The 22414-nt window shown below is 39.0% G+C and overlaps 1 protein-coding gene across 1 annotated transcript in view; it reads left to right on the forward strand.

Annotated features, from left to right (window-relative positions):
* Positions 1 to 22414, forward strand: part of DNAH8 (dynein axonemal heavy chain 8) — a 335116-nt gene that overhangs the window by 108906 nt on the left and 203796 nt on the right. The window contains exons 29-36 of the mRNA XM_069564262.1: positions 785 to 1020; positions 3113 to 3217; positions 10471 to 10584; positions 11897 to 11959; positions 12497 to 12597; positions 14183 to 14320; positions 14476 to 14716; positions 18454 to 18653. Coding sequence (XP_069420363.1) covers positions 785 to 1020; positions 3113 to 3217; positions 10471 to 10584; positions 11897 to 11959; positions 12497 to 12597; positions 14183 to 14320; positions 14476 to 14716; positions 18454 to 18653 — 1198 coding nt within the window. The remainder of the gene's footprint in view (positions 1 to 784; positions 1021 to 3112; positions 3218 to 10470; positions 10585 to 11896; positions 11960 to 12496; positions 12598 to 14182; positions 14321 to 14475; positions 14717 to 18453; positions 18654 to 22414) is intronic.

A 22414-nucleotide genomic window follows, 5' to 3' on the forward strand; every position in this document is an offset into this window, starting at 1 on the left:
ACTATGTAAAGTATCTGCATTTTCACATGAAATGTGACTTCATTTAGGAGGCTGTTATTAATCTGCAGTATTATAACTATTAAGTATTTTGGACTGCCAATATTTTTCGTATATATGTTAAATATAGATATACATTGTGTATATATATAATATTATACCAGAGTGGCTTAATGCAGTTAACACTAAGCTGGCACCCAAACAACTGAAACTATAGGTGGAACTATGTGTTACTGGAGGGAGTGGGCTGTGTACAAGAGATAAGAATCAGAACAGCTGGAGGTCTGAGAAGTTAGTCCAGTGGGGTTAGAGTATCAGAGGGTGATGAGACAGTGTGTGAAATCACAAGCCCAAGCTGATTCTATGGCTAACTATAGTGAGGGGGAGCTCTGTTGGACGGGCCTAGTGTTCCCAGCATCACAGGCTGCTGGTCTCATGCAGAGGTTACCTGGAGGAATTCAGGGAAATGAGTGAGGGCTGCTAATAGGATGCCAGAAACAGAGCAAGGTTCACACTGGATAGTGTTCGAATGAATTTCCAAAATTCTTCTCTATAGACTTCGGTGTCTTTCTTGTGAACAGCATAACATACTTCACTGGGATAGGAATTAAGTCTTCAAAATCTGGTAATCTTACAGAACATTTAATTCAGACTAGCTACATTTCAAGTGCTCAGTGTGGCTGGTGACAATGAAATGGACAATGATAAATGCTCAGATTATACATGAAGTGAATTGTTTGAGAATGTCACCTAGTATTTTATTTTGATCTTTTCCTGTCTTCACCAGAGCCAATGAAATTGGCCTTATCAATTGAGGCTAAAGCATGGAAGATGCTACTCTGTCGATATTTGAATGAAGAATACAAAAAGAAAATGTCAGACATGATAGCATTTATCAATGAATACTTGAAAAAGTTATCTAGACCTATTCGTGACTTAGATGATGTCAGATTTGCAATGGAAGCCTTGTCTTGTATCCGTGATAATGAAATTCAAATGGACATGACTTTGGGACCAATTGAAGTAAGAAATGTTTGCATTTTCCTCTCTTTGAAATGCTACTTTTTGTTTTTTAATAGAGAAACACTAAAAAGTTGATTTATTTATTTTCTGGCACAGTCTTCCTGTTTTTCCTCTCTGATGTTGATGTTCTTAGAGGGATTTTGATAATTATCAACAGTGAACAGTATACCAAGGAAGATGTATTAATAATGCTGTACTGGTCTAGACAGTGTTCAGTTTTTTTATGCTGGTACCTATATTTTACAGAAAAGAGTGGTTGTATCCTCTGACTTCAGTCCTGACATATTAGACAAGTTCCCCAAATATCTTTGACTTTCTTAGAAATGAGCTATGTGTCTCCCCTATGACCAGCAGCATACCATGGTTGGGAATGGTCCATTTAGGTTCAAAAGTAGCTGTTGGGATTTAGATCAACAGGAGGTGTTTTTAGGAAAGAGTACTGTTTTAGTTTTCTGTTTAGCCTCTGTAACAAATTATCGTAACCTCAATGGCTTAATACAATGCATATTTATTATTTTATAGTTCTCAAGGTCAGAAGTGTGGAATGGGGCTGAAATCAACATGTCAGCAGGGGCTCCAGGGAAGAACTGTTTCCTTGTGTTGTCCAGCTTCCAGAGGCAGCTTTCATCCCTTGGTTCCTGGTTCCCTCCCAGCAGTGGCATCACTCTTACCCCTGCTTCTGTCCTCACATCTCTGTCTCTAAATCTCCTGCCTCCTTCTTTCCCTTAAAGGAATCTTTGTGATTACATTGGGCCCACATGGTTAATCCAGGATAATCTCCCCCTCTCAAATTCTTTATTCTTAATCACATCTGCAAAGTCTCCTTTGCTGTGTTAGGTGACATATATTCCCAGGTGCTGGAGATTAGGGTGTGGATAACAATAGGGAGGCTGTTATTCTACCACAAGTACTTAAGACTAATACTTAGAATTTCTGGCTCATGGTGATAATAAAGATCAGATCCAGTTCATTTTGTAACTTTTTTAGATTCTCTGTGGACAGTGCACTCCCCCCTATTGCCTGCAAACCTGGGGAATTGGTATCTCCTTTTGGTACTCGGTGTTCATGACTGAGCCTTGCTTTCTTTAACCCATTTAGAGTTTGTGCTCTTTGGTAGCTAATGAAATTCATACCTTTACTACTTCTTTAAATCTTAGTATTCAGATATTTTGAATACTGACCCCTCACTTCTCAAGATTTAACATGTTATCATACCATTTTTTCCTGACTGCCAAAGTGCAGTTTTTTCAGCATGAATTCCTTTGGTAAAGCTGATTGCCAACTCATCACTCTAAAGAAAATTAGGCAAAATCGGTATATACCATTATACAGATTTCAGTTGTGCAAATTATAACTCAATATTTATATGCAATGTAAAGCCATCACCACCTTTAAATCTCATTACCAGCTATCACCATCCAGTTAACCCCCCTCACTCATCCCTCTGTCCTCTATCCTCCTTCCTTTCTGGTTACCACCAACATGCTCTCTGTACCTATGAATTTGTTTTTCTTTTGTTTGTTCACTAGTGTCTGGTCTTCAGAATATCAAGTCATTCCATTCCTTATATAGCCAACCTCTATTGTAATAGAATATGAGAAGACATTTTGCATGGTGTTGGCACAAGATCAGGAAGAGAGAGGCAGAAAGTTATTCTAGGGTGTTTTTCCTTGGAGGATATCTCAAAGGGATTGGTCTCCTCTCCACCAGAATCACCTTGGTGCTTATTAAGTTCAGATTTCAGGGCCTGAGGTCTCTAGAGTCAATATCTGATGTCAGTGATACTCTAAAGGAGTTTTTTATACACATTTAATTTGGGGAAGCCATCCTTTTAAGACATAGTGGGGATTTCCCTGGTGGTCTGTTGGCTACGGTGCTGTGCTGGGGGGATCCCTGGTCAGGGAACTAGATCCCACGTACTGCAATTGAGAGTTCATGCTGCAACTAAAGATCCCACATGCTGTAAGACCTAGTACAGCCAAATAAATAGGTAATTTTAATAAAAGACATAGGAATGTGTTTGTAGAAGGCCTGTAAGTCATTTGTCAGTTGTATTCCTTGTGATGTGTCTGAATCTGCCCCCACTGCACAGGAAGCCTATGCTATTTTAAACCGATTTGAAGTTGAAGTCACCAAAGAAGAATCAGAAGCAGTAGACACCTTGAGATATTCTTTCAACAAATTGCAGAGTAAAGCGGTGAGTACAAATGTAATCCTTCTTTTATTAAGTGACTATATCCAGAAAAAAATACATTTCAAACTTTTCAAAAGCTCAATATATATTACCTTCACAGCTTTATTGGCATATAATCCACATCCTATAACATTTACCATTTCAAAGTATACAATTCGGTGATTGTTACTATATGCAGAGTTGTACAACCGTTATTATTTAATTTTAGAACATTTTCATCATCCCAAAAGAAACCTCATACCCATTAGTAATCACTCCTCATTCTCTTCTTCACTACAGCCCCTGGCAATCACTAATCTACTTTTTATCTCTTTGAATTTGCGTTTTCTGGATGCTTAAACATAGGTAGAATCATAAAATATCTAGTCTTTTGTGACTGGCTTCTTTCACTTAGAATAATGTTGTTAAGGTTTATCCATACTGTCTCACATACCAGCACCTCATTTTCCTAATGGCTAATAATTTTTAGCATCTTTTTACATGTACTCATTAGCCATTTGTATATCTTCTTTGAAGAAAGGTTGAATTTAAATCTGTTATTTGTTTTTTAAATTGGGTTATTTGTCTCTTTGAGTTGTAAGAGTTCTTTATATATTCTGGATGTAAGTCCTTTAATCAAAAGATTTGCAAATATTTTCTCTCATTCTGAGGGTTTTTTCACTTTCTTGATGGTGTCTTTTGAAGTACAAAATTTTTAATTTTGATCAAGTCCAGTTTGTCTATTTTTTCTCTTTTGTTTCTTGTTTTTTGGTATTGTATGTAGGTAACCATTGCCTAATCCAGGGTCATGAAGTCACTACTATGTTTTCTTATGAGAGTTTTATAATTTTACCCTTACATTTAGTCTTTGTTACATTTTGAGTTAATCTTTGTGTATGGTGTGAGTTAGGGGTCCAACGTCATGTTAACATGTGTGGATATCCTGTTGTCTCAGGAACATTTGTTCTAAAGACTGCTTTCACCAACAAATTATCTTGTCACCCAGCAGAAAAACAGTTAACTGTAAGGATTCATTTCTGTACTCTCAACTTTAATTTGTTGATCCATATGCCTGCCCCATGCCTTGATTACAGTAGCTTTGTACTAAGGTAAAAAAAAAAAAATATATATATATATATATATATATATATATATATATATATATAATGGAGCAAAATACACATAACCTAAAGTTTACCAGTCTTGATTACAGTAGCTTGATCCCCAGTCTTGATTACAGTAGCTTTGTACTAAGGTAAAAAAAATATATATAATGGAGCAAAATACACATAACCTAAAGTTTACCATCTTAATCATTTTTACATGTAGAGTTCAGTAGTGTTACATGTATTCACATTGCTGTGCAGCCAACCTCCAGAACTTTTTTGCGTTGCAAAATGGAAACTACCCATTAAACAACAGCTCTCCATTTCTCCCATGTAAGTGAAATCATACAATATTTATCCTTTCTGTTACTGACTTATTTCAGTTAGCGTAATATCATCAAGATTCATCTGTATTGTAACATATGTCAGAATTTCCTTCCTTTTCAGTGTTGACTAATATCCCATCACGTGCATATACCACACTTTGCTTATTCATTCATTCATCAGTGGGCGATTGTGTTCCTCCCACCTTTTGGCTGTTGTTAATAATGCTGGTATGGACATGGATGTACAGTTATCTCTTTGATACCCTGCTTTCAGTTCTTTTGGATATTTACCCACTCCAGTACTCTTCCCTGGAAAATCCCATGGATGAAGGAGCCTGGTAGGCTGCAGTCCATGGGGTCGCTAAGAGTTGGACTGAGCGTCTTCACTTTCACTTTTCACTTTCATGCATTGGAGAAGGAAATGGCAACCCACTCCAGTGTTCTTGCCTGGAGAATACCAGGGACAGGGGAGCCTGGTGGGCTGCCGTCTGTGGGGTTGCATAGAGTCGGATACGACTGAAGCGACTTAGCAGCAACAGAATTGCTGGACCACATAGCAACTCTATTTTTAATTTTTCAGAACTGCCGGCCATATTGTTTCCATAGCAGCTGCACTATTTTATGTTCCCACCAACAGTTCATAAGGGTTCCAATTTCTTCACATCCTCACTTGTTATTTTTTGTATTCTTGATAGTAGGCAACCTAATGGGTGAGGTGGTCTCTCATTGTGGTTTTGATTTGCATATCCCTGGTGGCTCAGAGGTTAAAGCATCTGCCTGGAATGTGGGAGACTGGGGTTCGATCCCTGGGTTGGGAAGAGCCCCTGGAGAAGGAAAATGGCAACCCACTCCAATACTTTTGCCTGGAGAATCCCATGGAGGGAGGAGCCTGGTAGGCTACAGGCCGTGGCGTCGCAAAGAGTTGGACACGACTGAGCGACTTCACTGACTTCACTAATGAAAAGTGACGCTGAGCATCTTTTCATGTGCTTGTTGGCCGTTTGTATATCTTCTTTGGAGAAATGTCTTTTCAAGTTCCTTGACTGGTTTTAAGTTGGATTGTTTGTTTTTGTTATTGTTGTTGAATGGTAGAAGTTCTTTATATATTCTGGATATTAACTTCTTACAGGTATATGATTGGCAAGTATTTTCACCCATTCTGTAGATTGCCTTTTCACTCTGTTCATTATATCTTTATAATTCTTTTTATTTATATATATATCACTCTGTATATATATTTATTTATACATTATATTATATATATTTATTTGGAGAAGGCAGTGGCAACTCACTCCAGTACTCTTGCCTGGAAAATCCCATGGACGGAGGAGCCTAGTAGGCTGTAGTCCATGGGGTGGTGAAGAGTCGGACACGACTGAGCGGCTTCACTTTCACTTTTCACTTTCATGCATTGGAGAAGGCAATGGCAACCCACTCCAGTGTTCTTGGCTGGAGAATCCCAGGGACGGGGGAGACTGGTGGGCTGCTGTCTGTGGGGTTGCACAGAGTTGGACACGACTGAAGTGACTTAGTGGCAGCAGCATATATATTTATATTAAAAAAATATATCTGTATAAATATATAAATAAATTTATAATTTATTTATTTATATATTTATATCACTCTGTAAAGTAAGTAGTGATATCCCTCCTTTCTTTTCTAATTTTAGTAATTTGAGTCCTTTTTCTTTTATTTTTGGTTCAGTTCAGTTCAGTCGCTCAGTCCTGTCTGACTCTTTGTGACCCCATGAATCGCAGCACGCCAGGCCTCCCTGTCCATCACCATCTCCCGGAGTTCACTCAGACTCACGTCCATCAAGTCTGTGATGCCATCCAGCCATCTCATCCTGGGTCGTCCCCTTCTCCTCCTGCTCCCAATCCCTCCCAGCATCAGAGTCTTTTCCAATGAGTCAACTCTTTGCATGAAGTGGCCAAAGTACTGGAGCTTCAGCTTTAGCATCATTCCTTCCAAAGAAATCCCAGGGTTGATCTCCTTCAGAATGGACTGGTTGGATCTCCTTGCAATCCACGGGACCCTCAAGAGTCTTCTCCAACACCACGGTTCAAAAGCATCAATTCTTCGGTGCTCAGCCTTCTTCACAGTCCAACTCTCACATCCATACATGACCACAGGAAAAACCATAGCCTTGACTAGGCGGACCTTAGTCGGCAAAGTAATGTCTCTGCTTTTGAATATACTATCTAGGTTGGTAATAACTTTTCTTCCAAGGAGTAAGCATCTTTTAATTTCATGGCTGCAGTCACCATCTGCAGGGACTTTGGAGCCCCCCCAAATAAAGTCTGACACTGTTTCTACTGTTTCCCCATCAATTTCCCATGAAGTGATGGGACCGGATGCCATTATCTTCGTTTTCTGAATGTTGAGCTTTAAGCCAACTTTTTCACTCTCCTCTTTCACTTTCATCAAGAGGCTTTTTAGCTCCTCTCCACTTTCTGCCATAAGGGTGGTGTCATCTGCATATCTGAGGTTATTGATATTTCTCCTGGCAATCTTGATTCCAGCTTGTGTTTCTTCCAGTCCAGCGTTTCTCATGATGTACTCTGCATAGAAGTTAAATAAGCAGGGTGACAATATACAGCCTTGACGTACTCCTTTTCCTATTTGGAACCAGTCTGTTGTTCCATATCCAGTTCTAACTGTTGCTTCCTGACCTGCATACATATTTCTCAAGAGGCAGATTAGGTGGTCTGGTATTCCCATCTCTTTCAGAATTTTCCACAGTTTCTTGTGATCCACACAGTCAAAGGCTTTGGCATAGTCAATAAAGCAGAAATAGATGTTTTTCTGGAACTCTCTTGCTTTTTCCATGACCCAGCGGATGTTGGCAATTTGATCTCTGGTTCCTCTGCCTTTTCTAAAACCAGCTTGAACATCAGGGAGTTCACGGTTCACGTATTGCTGAAGTCTGGCTTGGAGAATTTTGAGCATTACTTTACTAGCATGTGAGATGAGTGCAATTGTGTGGTAGTTTGAGCATTCTTTGGCATTGCCTTTCTTTGGAATTGGAATGAAAACTGACCTTTTCCAGTCCTGTGGCCACTGCTGAGTTTTCCAAACTTGCTGGCATCTTGAGTGCAGCACTTTCACAGCATCATCTTTCAGGATTTGAAACAGCTCCACTGGAATTCCATCACCTCCACTAGTTTTGTTTGTAGTGATGCTTTCTAAGGCCCACTTGACTTCGCATTCCAAGATGTCTGCTCTAGATTAGTGATCACATCATCATGATTATCTGGGTCATGAAGATCTTTTTTGTACAGTTCTTCCATGTATTCTTGCCACCTCTTCTTAATATCTTCTGCTTCTGTTAGGTCCAGACCATTTCTGTCCTTTATTGAGCCCATCTTTGCATGAAATGTTCCCTTGGTATCTCTAATTTTCTTGAAGAGATCTCTAGTCTTTCCCATTCTGTTGTTTTCCTCTATTTCTTTGCACTGATCGCTGAAGAAGGCTTTGGTTATACTAGGTAAAACTTTGTCACTTTCATTGCTGTTTTCAAAAAAGAAACTTTTAGTTTGTTTATTTTCTCTATTGCTTTCTTATTCTCTGTATCATTTATCTGTGCTCTTTTTAAATTGTTTTCTTCCTTCTGCTTTCTTTGGGTTTAGTTTCTTCTTCTTTGTCTAGTTTGTTAAGGTGGATGGTTAGGTTACTGATTTGAGGTGTTTTTTTTTTTTTCTTTTAATGTTGGCATTTATGGCTATAAATTTTTCTCTAAGCATTTTTGAAGTTGATAAATATTTAAACATTATACCTATGGCTGATCCATGTTGAGGTTTGATAGAAAACAGCAAAATTCTGTAAAGCAGTTGTCCTTCAATAAAAAATAAATTTAAAAAAAGTGAATGGAAAAGGGATGGTGGGATGAATCAGGAGATTAGGATTGACATATATACACTTCCATGTGTAAAACAGACAGCCAGTGGGACCCTGCTGTACAGCACCGGGAGCTCAGCTCAGTGCTCTGTAATGACTGCGAGGAGGAGGATGGGAGGGGTGCAAGGGAGGCTCAAGAGGGAGGGGATATACGTATGCATATGGTTGATTCACTTTGTTGTACAGAAGAAGCTAACAATTTAAAAGATAAGTGAACTCCAAGGGAGGGTCCAGATTCTTAAATTAATCTAAAATTTTTGTTGCATATTAATTAATGTTGGATTAAAGTTTCCTATTTATGGAGAGATTTGTCACTGAGATTGAAGCAGGACACAGTAGCAAGGACACAGAGCTGAAACTGGGGTCATGACTTGTGATTCTGGCTCTGCCACAGCCAGTTGGGTGATCTGGTGCAAGTTAATAACCTTTGTTTCTTAATTTCTTCATGAGGTCCTTTAGGAATATTTTAGAAGCTTTAAAAAATGCAGTTTAAGGCTTGAGAAGATTGTATAAACTTTTTTAATAATAATTTTTATTTTGGGGCTTCATGTTCAGTATTGACTAACTGCTTATTTTTAAAAAGTACTTGCTGGTTAGTCTAGACAGTGAGTCCTAGGAAGGATATGGGGGAGCCCTCAGTTGAGATCTAGTAAAGCCCAATTTTCTATTATTGTTCAGTTTAAAAGAGTCACTTGGGTTTATCTCTGTTAGTGTTAAACCTACTGACCCATTCTTTACTACAGTCACCATTAAGCTTAAAGCAGTATATGTTCCAGCCCTGAAAGATGCTACTGTTGAGAGCAGTTAAGAGCAAGTTTTGAATCTTGACCTTGTCACATACTAGTGCTGGAACCTTGAGGAAGTTAGTCTCTGTGTGTTGGTTTCTTCGCTTGTAAAATGGATATAATAGTAGTATATACCACGCAGGGTGGTTGTGAGGATTGAATGAGTTAACATATGTAAAGAACCTGGCAGATAGAAAGCATGAATTAGGTGTTAGGTATAATGACTGCCGTTTTATACAGTTCCTGGGGTTCTCATAGTCTCCTCCAGTGGAATCGATGCTTTCGAACTATTGTGCTGGAGAAGACTCTTGAGAGTCCCATGGAAAGAAAAGAGCTCAAACCAGTCAATCTTAAAGGAAATCAACCCAGAATACTCTTTGGAAGGACTGATGCTAAAGCTGAAGCTCCAATACTTTGACCACCTGATGCGAACAGCTGACTCATTGGAAGAGACCCTGATGCTGGGAAAGATTGAAGGCAGAATAAGAGGGTGACAGAGGATGAGATGGTTGAATGGCATCACTGATTCAATGGACATGAACTTGGGCAAGCTCTGGGAGATGGAGAAGGACAGGGAAGTCTGGTGTGCTGCAGTACATGGGATTGCGAAGAATTGGACTCAACTTGATGACTGAACAACAGCAATAGCAATGATTGCAGATTTAAGCAGAAGGTTTGAAAATCGTTGTGGAAGACATTTGCTGTTCTTTTTACCTAGAGTAATATCATTTTCTTACTGGGAACTGCTCTAATTATTGCAACCACAGGAACCTACTAGAGATTTCTAATCCCAGACCGTGGCCTGGTCCTGGAGACAACATGTGACCTAGACTAGGTTCATAGTCTTAATTGTTTCCTTGGCAATATTAACTGCCTGAACTGGGTCAGCCAGAAAATATTTTCCTAACTGCAGTTAAATAGCTTTGCCTCTTAGGTCATGAGCTAAAATGATTTGAGACTCATTGGTGCATTTGGATTGTTTATTTCTGAGTTGTGTGTGTGTGTGTGTGTGTGTGTTTTAACAAATTAACATTTCAGACACATCCTCGTTCATAGCATATCTGTGAGATTAACAAGCTTGCTGGAGTAGAATTTGTATTTTTCATTTAAATACATTGCTTTCACTCTCACATTGAGCCTTTTTTTTTTTTTTTAAATTCTAGGTTTCTGTACAAGATGAATTAGTACAAGTGCAGCCAAAGTTTAAAAGTAATCTACTTGAATCTGTGGAAGTTTTCCGTGAGGATGTAATGAACTTTGCAGAAGCGTACGAGACGGTAATTACGTGTTTCACGCTCTGTGTTAAGATATTTGGCACAATGTTTATATGAGATGAAAGTGATGAACCCTGAGAAATATACTGTGATTTGTACGTTGTGTGCAAGAGGCTATCTTCGCATAGTTGCAGCTATCAAAAAGAGGGCATAGCTGTTCCTTTAAGCATGTTTTATATAAGAGAGAAGAGAAACAATTTAACTGCTAAAAGGAGCAACACTTTTGGAAATCATGAAAGGAACACAGAATCTGCTTTTGTCCTTTCTTAGGGCCAACATATTCACAATTAAAAATGTAGTACCATTGTTGGAAAGCTGTTAAGAAACTATGAATGTCCAAATGCCGGGGTATCATGCAACTGATTTCTTCCCAGCTCTAACTCTTAGAGAACCAGAAGGGTCTCTGAACATAAATGATAAATGTCATCCTTGGTTAGTCCCACAGACTATTCAACGTGGTATATGACTGATAATGTTTGAGCTTTATGAAGTTTAAACTCAGAAGTTGGATGTAGTCCCTAACATATTCTACTTTCTTTTAGTGATCATAGTAGATATAAAATCATAAGATAATTTAAGCCCTTGGTGCTACTTCTATAACACTTTTTCTTTAATGTGTATTGAACATCTCTTTTAGGTTAGACTAGTTGATATTTTATTTTTCTATTATTCTGTTATACTGGAAATATGCCATATTATTTAGCATATCCATAAAATTTATGATTGTACAGACCATTTGGGGTCTTTTTTGCAAACTTTTTTCTGGCTCATGGCCACCAAAGACTGCCTTCTGCTAATTTCAAGTATTCAACCTATGTTTGTCTCTGTTTCCATATCGGGCTAGACTGTCAGTGAGAGGAAGTTGTTCTCAGGACTATGTATCAGTTATTCTAATGCACAACCACAGCACCATCATTTATGATTGTAAATGAAATGAAACAGAGTTCTTGTATTGTAAATGTCATATAAGATGTAATTTAATCACATATTTTGTTAGCTATGTCAAGGTCCTTAAAAAAATGAATGGAAGTTAGAGTGATGCAAATGTACTAAAATTGATTGTGATCATAGTCTGTGAATATAATAAAAACTGTTGAAGGGTACATTTTAAATGAGTGGACTATATAATATGTGAATAATATCTCAATGAAACTGTTACAAAAAATAAATGAAAGCTTCATGTACAGGACAAAGTTAGATCATATAAATTAAAAATCATGTTTATGATTTTTAAAAGGAAATAATAGATAAACCTAATAAATTGATAAATATGTGTGATTAGGAATTAAAATGCTGATTATATTATTCATTACAGGAAGGACCCATGGTTCCAAATATACCACCCCAAGAAGCTAGCAACAGGCTGCAGATCTTTCAGGTAAAATTACATTTTTGTGGTTACATTGACATTCCCTGCATTTATACTTAGGTGGCTTCCATGGTCATCTCACCAAGGAAATACAGAGCTGCTGTCCAAAAATCAGTGTTTTCTTCTTTACTAGGAATACCCAAGATTGAGTGGATTATACTACTTCTTTATTCATTTGAACCGTGTAGGAAAAATGATGGTCTAAAATAGTAGAAAAGTCTGAATTATAGAATTTTACAAATGTAGTTTCATTACTTTCAGATGTATTTATAGGAGCTTGAAATGTATGTCTGGGGACCACTTAATTTATTAAAGAAATAATTTTATATAAAAGGATTACTTTCAGAATGCTTGAAAGTTAATTTTCCTGAGTACTTAACTTTTCCTCTGATAGCTTGGTATCAGCATAAATTTGCTTCACAAATCCTTGTTTCATAGATAATATTAAATAAACTTCAATATAGCTTTTATCCTGATTATAATAAATTCTACTTTAATGGGTTCTGAATTAATTACGTCTTACTATAATTTAAAAACCTTTTATAGGCCAATTTTGATGATCTATGGAGGAAATTCGTTACATATTCATCTGGAGAACAACTTTTTGGGTTGCCTGTGACTGACTATGAGGTTTTACACAAAACTAGGTAAGTTTAGAAATTGAACAAGTTTATTATAAATAATTAACTGTCCATTAGGTGAACATGCCATCATTAAACCCTTCATTGTACAGAGAAGGGTCTGGCTTGGAAAATTCCTAAATAGTCCCCTCATTCCTAGCTATTCCTATTCCATTGAACACACAGTCTCCATATAAAAAATATAGCCTTTTGGCTAACATCAAGTGTGGTTTTCCCTAATAGCTCAGTTGGTAAAAAATCTGCCTCCAATGCAGGAGACCCCGGTCCAATTCCTGGGTCGGGAAGATCTCCTGGAGAAGGGGGTAGGCTTTGGGTTTCCTTTGTGGCTCAGCTGGTAAAGAATCTGCCTGCAATGCAGGGAACCTGAGTTCAATCCCTGGGTTGGGAAGATCCCCTGGAGAAGGGAAAGGCACCCACTCCAATATTCTGGCCTGGAGAGTCACATGGACTATACAGTCCACGGGGGCGTAAAGAGTCGGACACGAGGGAACGACTTTCACTTTCACTTTTAAGTGTAGTATTCACAGGTGGCACAGCGGTAAAGAATCTGCCTGGAAATGCAGAAGACACAAGAGACCCCGGTTTGACTCCTGGGTTGGGAAGATCCTCTGGAGAAGGGATAGGCTACCCACTCCAGTATTCTTGGGCTTCCCGTGTGGCTCTGCTGCTGCTGCTAAGTCGCTTCAGTCGTGTCCGATTCTGCGACCCCGTAGATGGCAGCCTACCAGGCTCCCCCGTCCCTGGGATTCTCCAGGCAAGAACACTGGAGTGGGTTGCCATTTCCTTCTCCAATGCACAAAAGTGAAAAGTCAAAATGAAGTCGCTCAGTCGTGTCCGACCCTCAGCGACCCCATGGACTGCAGCCTACCAGGCTTCTCCAGATCCATGGGATTTTGGGGTGTCCCTTGTGGCTCAGCTGGCAGAGAATCTGCCTGTAATGTGGGAGTCCTGGATTCAATCCCTGGGGTGGGAAGATCCCCTGGAGAAAGAAATGGCAACCTACTCCAGTAGTCTTGCCTGGGAAATCCCATGGACGGAGGAGCCTGGTGGGTTACAGTCCATGGGGTCGCAAAGAGTCTGACGTGACCGAGCACAGGTGCCATGCAATGAAGAAGTTTTCCTTTACTTGCCCCAGAATCCCTCCTTTCTTCCTGTTTTGGATATAACTGCATCTGGGCACACAAGGGAAAGCTTTTGGTAGGAATGTGATGTTTAAAAGGCAGACTTAAAGGCAGACATGATCATAAAAATGCAGCTTGCATTTGAAAGTAAAGAGATCAAAGAAAACATTAGCCTTAACTTTGCTCTTGTTACCAAGTTTTGGTCATATTGTTTGCAGTGATTGGTATGGTTGTAATAATTAAACACACTGGTAATGACACATAATATTATAATTTGGAATGTTTGAGAGCTATAAACCTTGACCTAATTGATGGAGCTTTGTTTGGAAACTGACGGAGTTGTATGCATGTTGGTATAAGACATTATACACATAATGTATGAAATATTTGATTAGATGAATTCCTATCCAATAATGGAATTTATCTTTAAAATATATGTTACATAATGACTTAATTATTTGGTTTCCCAGAAAGGAACTCAACTTGCTGCAGAAGCTGTATGGACTGTATGATACTGTGATGGGCAATATTAGTGGTTATTATGAGATACTTTGGGGAGATGTAGATATTGAAAAAATTAATGCAGAACTTCTGGAGTTTCAAAACAGGTGAGTTTCAATCGCATTAAACTTACCAATTTATAGTGCCTATTTTAGGATCCTATAGGAATTTCACAAATGATTTTATCTTCTGATATATTGCTATGTATTCATAACACCTTCTGCAAAGAAATGTATAGATGAAATAATTTTTTTTCTTAAAGATGTCGTAAACTGCCAAAAGGACTTAAAGATTGGCAAGCTTTTTTGGATCTGAAAAAAAGAATTGATGATTTCAGTGAGTCATGTCCTCTACTAGAAATGATGACCAATAAGGCAATGAAACAGAGGCACTGGGATCGTATCTCTGAGTTAACCGGAACCCCATTTGATGTGGAGTCAGATTCTTTTTGTCTTAGAAATATTATGGAAGCACCACTCCTTAAAAATAAGGATGATATTGAGGTACATAGGATTTAAGGTCTTACAAATGATCTGTTAAAGAATGTCTCCTTTTTTTTCCTGAAAATTGTACAAATAAACATTTTATTCATGGGTGTACTGATTGCTCTATATAATGTACCCTCAAAATTTCAAATGATCCTGAACATTCCTTGGTTTTGCAAAATAATGCTGTAACTCAAGGAGATAATATAATTATTTGAATTAGTTTTGGAGCTCCTTAATCTGTCCTGCTTGTCCCTTAACTATACTCTTTTAAAAAATTCTGTTTATTTCTACATTGTTTTCTTGGTGGATTCCTCAGAATACTTTCCAACCTTCTAATTCTATACTTTTTACTATTAGTCTAGCAAATAAATTATTATGTATTTCCTTCAAGATTTTTAATCAGTTAATTTCCATTTTTATGCTTAGTGTTATTTACATTTCCATCAACAATGTGCAAGGATTCCTTTAATAGCTATTTAGAACCTCTGTCCATTTTAAAATCAGATTGGTGGTTTTCGCTGCTGAGTTGTATGAATCTGCTGTATATATATTGAATATTAACCCCTTATCAGAGTTATTATTTGTGAATATTTTCTCCTGTTTAGTAAGTTCCCTTTTCATTTTGTTGGTTGTTTCCTTTGCTGTGAGAAGCTTTTTAGTTTGATGCTATCCCACATGTTTATTTTAACTTTTGTTACCTTGGCTTTGGTGTCAAGTCCAAAAAAATCATTGCCAAGACTGATTTCAAGGAACTTACCACCTCTGTTGTCTTATAGGAGTTTTATGGTTTTGGGTCTTTAGTCCATTTTAAGCTAATTTTTTGTGTGGTAAAAGATAGTGGTCTAGTTTCGTCCTTTTACATGTTGTTATCCTGGTTTCCCAGCACTGTTTATTGAAGAGACTGTCCTTTCCCCATTGTATATTCCTGGCTCTTTTCTCATAAATTAATTAAACATATATGTATGTTTATTCTGTTCCATTGTCTCTGTTTTTATGCCAATACCATACTTTTTTTTATTACCATAGCTTTGGTATAGTTTGAAAGCAGGAAGCATTATAACTCCAGCTTTGTTCCTTTTTCTCAAGAGTCCTTTGGCTAAATGGAGTCTTATGTGGTTTCATAAAATGTTTAGGATTTTTTGTTCTGTTTCTTTTATTTATTTATTTGTGCCCGGTTTTAGTTGCAGCACGTGAGATCTTTGTTGCAGCATGCAGGATCTTTCTTTGAGGAGGGCAGGTTAGCTGCCCCAAGGCATGTGGGATCTTAGTTCCTCGACCAGGAATCGAACCTAATCCCCTGCCTTGGAAGGCAGATTCTTAACCATGGACCACCAAGGAAGTCCCCTTGTTGTATTTCTTGAAACATGTCATTGAAATTTTGATAGAGATTGCTTTGAAACTGTAGATTGCTTTAGGTAGTGTAGACATTTTGATGATACTAATTCTTCTAATCTATGCTCATGGATTATCTTTGCATTTACTTGTGTCCATCTTAAATTGCTAGCTACTAAAGTTGGAATGCGATCTAAAACTCTACATTTTTACTCCCCCCCTTCATTTTGTTTTGGTGCCACAGTTTACATCTTTTTATCTTGTGTATCTACTGACAAATTATTATAGTTACCATTATTTTTACTAATTTTGTCTTTTAACCTTCATACTAGATTTATAAGTGATTAACCCAGCACCTTTTACAACATTAGACTATTCTGAACTTTACTGTTTATTTCTCTTTACCAGTGAGATTTATACTTTTATATAGTCTTCTGTTACTAACTAGCTCGGTTTCATTTTAGCTGAAGGAAGTCCATGTAACTTTTTTTGGTAAGACTTCTCTAGTGATGATGAACTCCTTTAAGCTTGTGCTTGTCTGAAAACCTGTTTAGCACTCTTTCAATTCTGAAGGACAGCTTCACCATGTACTGTATTCTTGGTGGCAGGTTTTTTTTTCTTTTTTTTCTTTCAACACTTTGAATATGTTGTGTCACTCCCTTTTGTCCTGCAAAGTTTCTGCTGGAAAATCTGCTGGTAGTCTCATGGGGGTTCCCTTGTACTTAACAAGCTGTTTTTTCTTGCTGTTTTTAAGATCTCTCCTTGTCTTTAACTCTTGACCCTTTATTTATGTGTTTTGTTGTATATTTCTGCTCTTTGGGTATATTTGTGTATTGAGCAAATAGGCCCCTTTTTTCACAGAAAGCTTTTTAGTGATCTGCCTCTGTGCTGGGCACTGGGTTGGGTGAGTACAAGCAAGCTATTCAAGAGCTATTTCTTAGTTCAATATGGGCTTGTGGGTCTCATGGACATAAGCCCTGAATTTGGGAGGGGTTGCTTCTTTTTAACAATATATGTATGCCAAAAGTTTTGTTTTTGAAGCATTTTTGTCCTATAAATGCTATTCAAATACTATTGAAGGAAATAATCAAGGAATTAAAAAAAAACAAACTTTGATGATCACTTCATTCTTACGAGGTTTTTACACTTAAGAGTATAGCTATTCATAGGCTGTGCTTTTGAAAACTTCATTTCGCAAGTCCAAGGAATGCTAGGATTCAGTTATTAGTTATTTTCCCCCTAAATAGAGTCTCAGTGTTGTCTATGCCAGTACATTCTGTTTTCTTTGCTCCCTGTACCCTGCTAGTAGCCTAGCTGGCTGCTTACTATTACTTCATTCACTGCCTCGAAAGGAAGCCTTTTCCCTTCCTATAAAACGTCCTCTCCCTCCCCCTGTTGGAATCCTGCTTATTCTCAGATGTTCCCTCCTCCGTGAAGCCTTTCCTCCTGACTGTAGGCAAAAGTCATTTCTCCCTTCTCAGAACTCACAACAGTTAACACCACTCTTATTACATTTACTACACAGTGTATGTTAGTCACTCAGTCGTGTCCGACTCTTTACAATGCCACGGAGCCTACCAGGCTCCTCTGTCCATGGAATTGTCCAGGCAAAAATACTGGAGTGGGTAGCCATTTCCTTCTCCAGGGGAGCTTCCCAACCCAGGGATCGAACCCAGGTCTCCCGCATTACAGGCAAATGCTTTACTGTTTGAGCTACTAGGGAAGCTCTACTACACACTAATTTGTGGAAATTCCTTGCACCTTCATATCCTTTCCCATCTTTGAGATTCTGTGATTCCAAGTAGGAAAATCAATTGGGGTATGTTGGGAAAATACCTTAATTTTATTTACCTTTGTGAGACTTTCATATCAAAAATTCTCAGGAAAACAGGAAAATATGTAAAAATTAGAATTAACTTTTAATCAAGTGAGATATTCATATTAGGGTCAGAAAAGGTGGGACTAGAGCAATGTTTATATATTACTTTAAAGAGTTCAAAAGAATCTCACATTCTCATTTGCTTCTTATAACAAGCCACTGAGCGCAGCTGTGATTATGTCCATGTTGGCTGAAAAACAACAGTTAAAAATATAAACAAGAAACACGATTTAAGTTCCATATCTCATGTATCTCGGTAATGTCCAGCTCTTTGCAATCCCAGGGACTGAAGCCCATCAAGCTACTCTGTCCATGGAATTTTCCTAGAATACTGAAGTGGGCTGCCATTCCCTTCTCCAGGGAATCTTCTCCACCTGGGGATTGAACCTGTGGCTCCTGCTTTGACAGGCAGGTTCTTCACCACTGTGCAACCTGGGAACCCGAATGATTTTCTAGGGCCAAACTAAAAAATGCTGTGATTTTAATGCACTGAATTTGTAATTGAAAATGTCATAATGTATTCTTTGATTTCCCTCTGAAGGATATTTGCATATCTGCCATTAAGGAGAAGGATATTGAAGCCAAGCTGACTCAGGTGATTGAGAACTGGACCAATCAGAACCTGAGTTTTGCAGCCTTTAAGGGAAAGGGAGAACTCCTGCTCAAAGGAACTGAATCAGGAGAGATTATCACCTTGATGGAGGATAGTTTAATGGTTTTGGGTTCCTTACTAAGCAACAGGTAATTTTATAATTTGCAGGGGAAGGTTTTGATTTGCCATTTAGAGTTATATAATTTTAGATAAAACTCCAGTTTCGAAGCTGTGACACAACACGAGATTCTGACTCTTGTCAGTCGTTACATGAACTACCTATTTTCCCTAATAATCATGGCCTCAATTTTGTTTTTATGGTGCTCACCTCCCCATCACAATTATTCTCCCCCAAATTGGCAGCTCATCTGAATATCTCGACTCCCTACCAAGATGACATCTTCATTTTATCTTCTTTCTCTCTCATTCTTTGATTTTTTTGTCATTGTCCTCCTTGGCTGAACCTGCTCAAGTGTTCTCCCAATAGCCCAAGAAGAGTAGGCTGGCAAACATGAAGGAATATACTATTAGGGGCTTGACACTCACATTTGGATTCTTATGGTGAAAAGCCTACCTCTGTGCAGCCTAAATGAGGGGTCCACTGCAGCCTAAATGAGGCGACCTGTCTATCATGGGACTACTGAATCAGCTTGAAAGTGACTTGTGATCTCAAGCACAGCCTTAGGAGATGGGACCTAGTCAGATTAAATATACTCTCAGGCCCTGGTCTGAGTATTACCAACCTCTAATCCCCTACCTGACTATCCAGTGATTCTTAACTGGTCTTTACCCTAACACACCTAAGAAATGTGTCACATTATTTCAGAGGTCATTCACAGAGGTCAGTGCCCAGGGTGCATGGGGATTATAACACCCTATCTGCAGGTTGGGATCACTGTTTAATGAATGACATCCTGTAATACCTCTGGCCCAAAGGCAGTCTTGCATTTGGATAATGCATTAACTCACAAAACTCCTAGGAGTTCTAGGGTGAAGTTGCTGGGCTTAAACTCCTAGGGCTCATCCTCTGCTTTCAGGGAATCTGAATAAGCTGAATAATCTGAATAACCTGGCAAAGGTGACCATTGGCTATTCAGTGGTTCCTGGGCTTCACAGGCTGCTGCTTTGCTGTGGTTCATTGCAAAGTCTGCCATCTTGATTTCCTGAAATCTTGATCTCTTGAAGAAAGGCTGTTGATTGATCTGAGCCTGATTGTGCAACCCAGGAATTCAGGACTTGAAACTCTTCTTAATTTTACTGTTAACTTGCATGCCAGGCTTCCCTATCCTTCACCATCTCCCAAAGTTTGCTCAAACTCATGTCCATTGAGTCAGTGATACCACCCAACAATCTCTTCCTCTGTCATCCCCTTCTCCTCCTGCCTTCACTCTTTCCCAGCATCAGGGTCTTTGCTAATGACTTGGCTCTTTGCATCAGGTTACCAAAGTATTGGATCTTGAACTTCAGCATCAGTCCTTCCAATGAATATTCAGGATTGATTTCCTTTGAATTAACTGGGTTTGATCTCCCTGCAGTACAAAGGACTCTCAAGAGTCTTCTCCAACACCACAGTTCAAAAGCATCAATTTTTTGGCACTCAGGCTTCTTTCTGACCCAACTCTTACATCTATACATGGCTACTGGAAACACCATAGCTTTGTTTGGCAAAGTAATCTGAGTGGTTATAGTACTAATTTATTGTACTAGTAAACTCAATGTTGAGGTCCTGCTAGAAAGAGTATAAGGATATCTGAGAAGTCAAAACACTATGGGAGATCCTCCTTCTAGAAAACTTTGCAGGACCAAGTGGATCCAGAATGCCTCTTCCAGAGCCAACCATAGCCTTCTCTTGTAGCAAGTGCCAGAGGAATCTCTAGGGCTATTCAGATGTGATGTCAGAAAAAATTGTGTATTTCCATGGGTGTGACGACTCACCTCAAGTACCTGGATTGTGACACTTTCCTGGTGGGTCCCTGATTCCATGGGGTTCCATGAGCCTTCTTTTCTGTCATTAACAGGTTCTACCACACAAAGTTGTGCAGTGCAAATACCTGGCCAAGGGACAAAAACTTGTCATTAGTGATTTTATTTCAAGTCCCCCCTTTTCATGTTGGGAAGTTATACACCATCAAAGATGACTCTTCTCAAAAATTTCTGGACAAAGTTATTTTTAACTCCATTTATCTAGGTGCTTCAGCTCCCTAAAATGCTTATCCACACCCTTTTGGTCTGCATGTATTGATTTTGAAGGTGCTTTTGGCATATTGACTGCCTTTCAGCTCTAGACTGATGGTCAGATGCACATTATAAATTGTGAGTTGAGAAAAAAAATGCCTCTTACTACTAGATCAACTCATTTACCTCCTTGGGGCAATTTTTTACAACCACTTTATATCTCCATGTATAACATAGGCTTCCATAGAAATCAAAGGTTACACTTAAGCATCAGACTATACCCAGAAGAACCCCATTCTATATATGAGTCCCTTCAAATCACTCTGTCTTGGATCAAGAAAACTTTTAAGACTGTACACATGTCACCCACCAGGAAGTGCCGCTACACAACTTCAAAGCCATATGCTTGCATTGCCACAAACTGAAGTTGGCTTCTTAATCCAACTGTAGGTAATTAGGTCTTTACCCAGTATCTTCCCATCACTTCCTCATGGCATCCACTCTATTTCTTGTCTTTCTTATCTGTGCCCAGCTTTTTAGACACCTTGTAGTCTCATGAACTCTTTAGCTAGCCACGATGGAGAAGAAGCAGGATGGGGAAGAAATGGAAAAAGTAACAGACTTTATTTCTTTGGGTTCCAGAGTCACCATGGATGGTGGCTGCAGCCATGAAATTAAAAGACACTTGCTCCTTGGAAGAAAAACTATGACAAACCTAGACAGCATATTAAAAAGAAGCAACATCACTTTGCCAACAAGTCTGTATAGTCAAAGCTATGGTGTTTCCAGTAGTCATGTACACTGTGAGAGTTGGACCATAAAGAAGGCTGAGCATTGAAGAACTGATGCTTTCATACTGTGGTGCTGGAGAAGACACTTGAGAGTCCCTTAGACAGCAAGGAGATCCAGCCAGTCAATCCTAAAGGAAGTCAACTCTGAATGTTTGTTAGAAGAACTGATGCTGAAGCTCCAATACTTTGGCCACCTGATGTGAAGAGCTCATTGGAAAAGACCCTGATGCTGGGAAAGATTGAGGGCAGGAAGAGAGGGGAGCGACAGAGGATGAGATGGTTGGATGGCATCATCGACTCAATAGACATGAGTTTGAGCAAGCTCTGGGAGTTGGTGAAGGACAGGGAACCCTGGCATGCTGCGGTCCATGGGATTGAAAGAGTTGGACACGACTGAGCGACTGAACAACAACCACAAGGGCTTTTGAAAGTGAAAGTGAAGTCGCTCAGTCATGTCTGACTCTTTGCGACCCCATAGACTGTAGCCTACCAGGCTCCTCTGTCCATGGGATTTTCCAGGCAATAGTACTGGAGTGGATTGCCATTTCCTTCTCTAGGTGATCTTCCCAACCCAGGGCTCGAACCCGGGTCTCCCGCATTGTAGACAGATGCTTCCGTCTGAGCCACCAGGCTTTTAGGGAGTAGCAATTCTGGATCTTTAACACTGCAGAATCAAAGGACAGTGCCTGGTGGAATTAGCAGTCTGTGGGTAAGGAAGAGCACATTTGTAGTGAACATCAGACCTCAAGTTTGACCCAGGCCTTGTGTTAGTAGTTCCACAGACCAGTGACAACAGGGCCCTATTCTCATGGGCAGTCCCCACTTGGATTTGGTTCACAGAAGTCTTGGCAGGCCATCTTAGTCCGTATTTAACCTATACTCCAAGGAGCAACCAGTACAATTCCTTTGCTAGACCTCTGTAGCTTAAAACTAGGCAGATTTCT

The sequence above is a fragment of the Ovis canadensis genome, chromosome 20 (assembly GCF_042477335.2).
Source record: "Ovis canadensis isolate MfBH-ARS-UI-01 breed Bighorn chromosome 20, ARS-UI_OviCan_v2, whole genome shotgun sequence".
Lineage (NCBI taxonomy): Eukaryota > Metazoa > Chordata > Mammalia > Artiodactyla > Bovidae > Ovis > Ovis canadensis.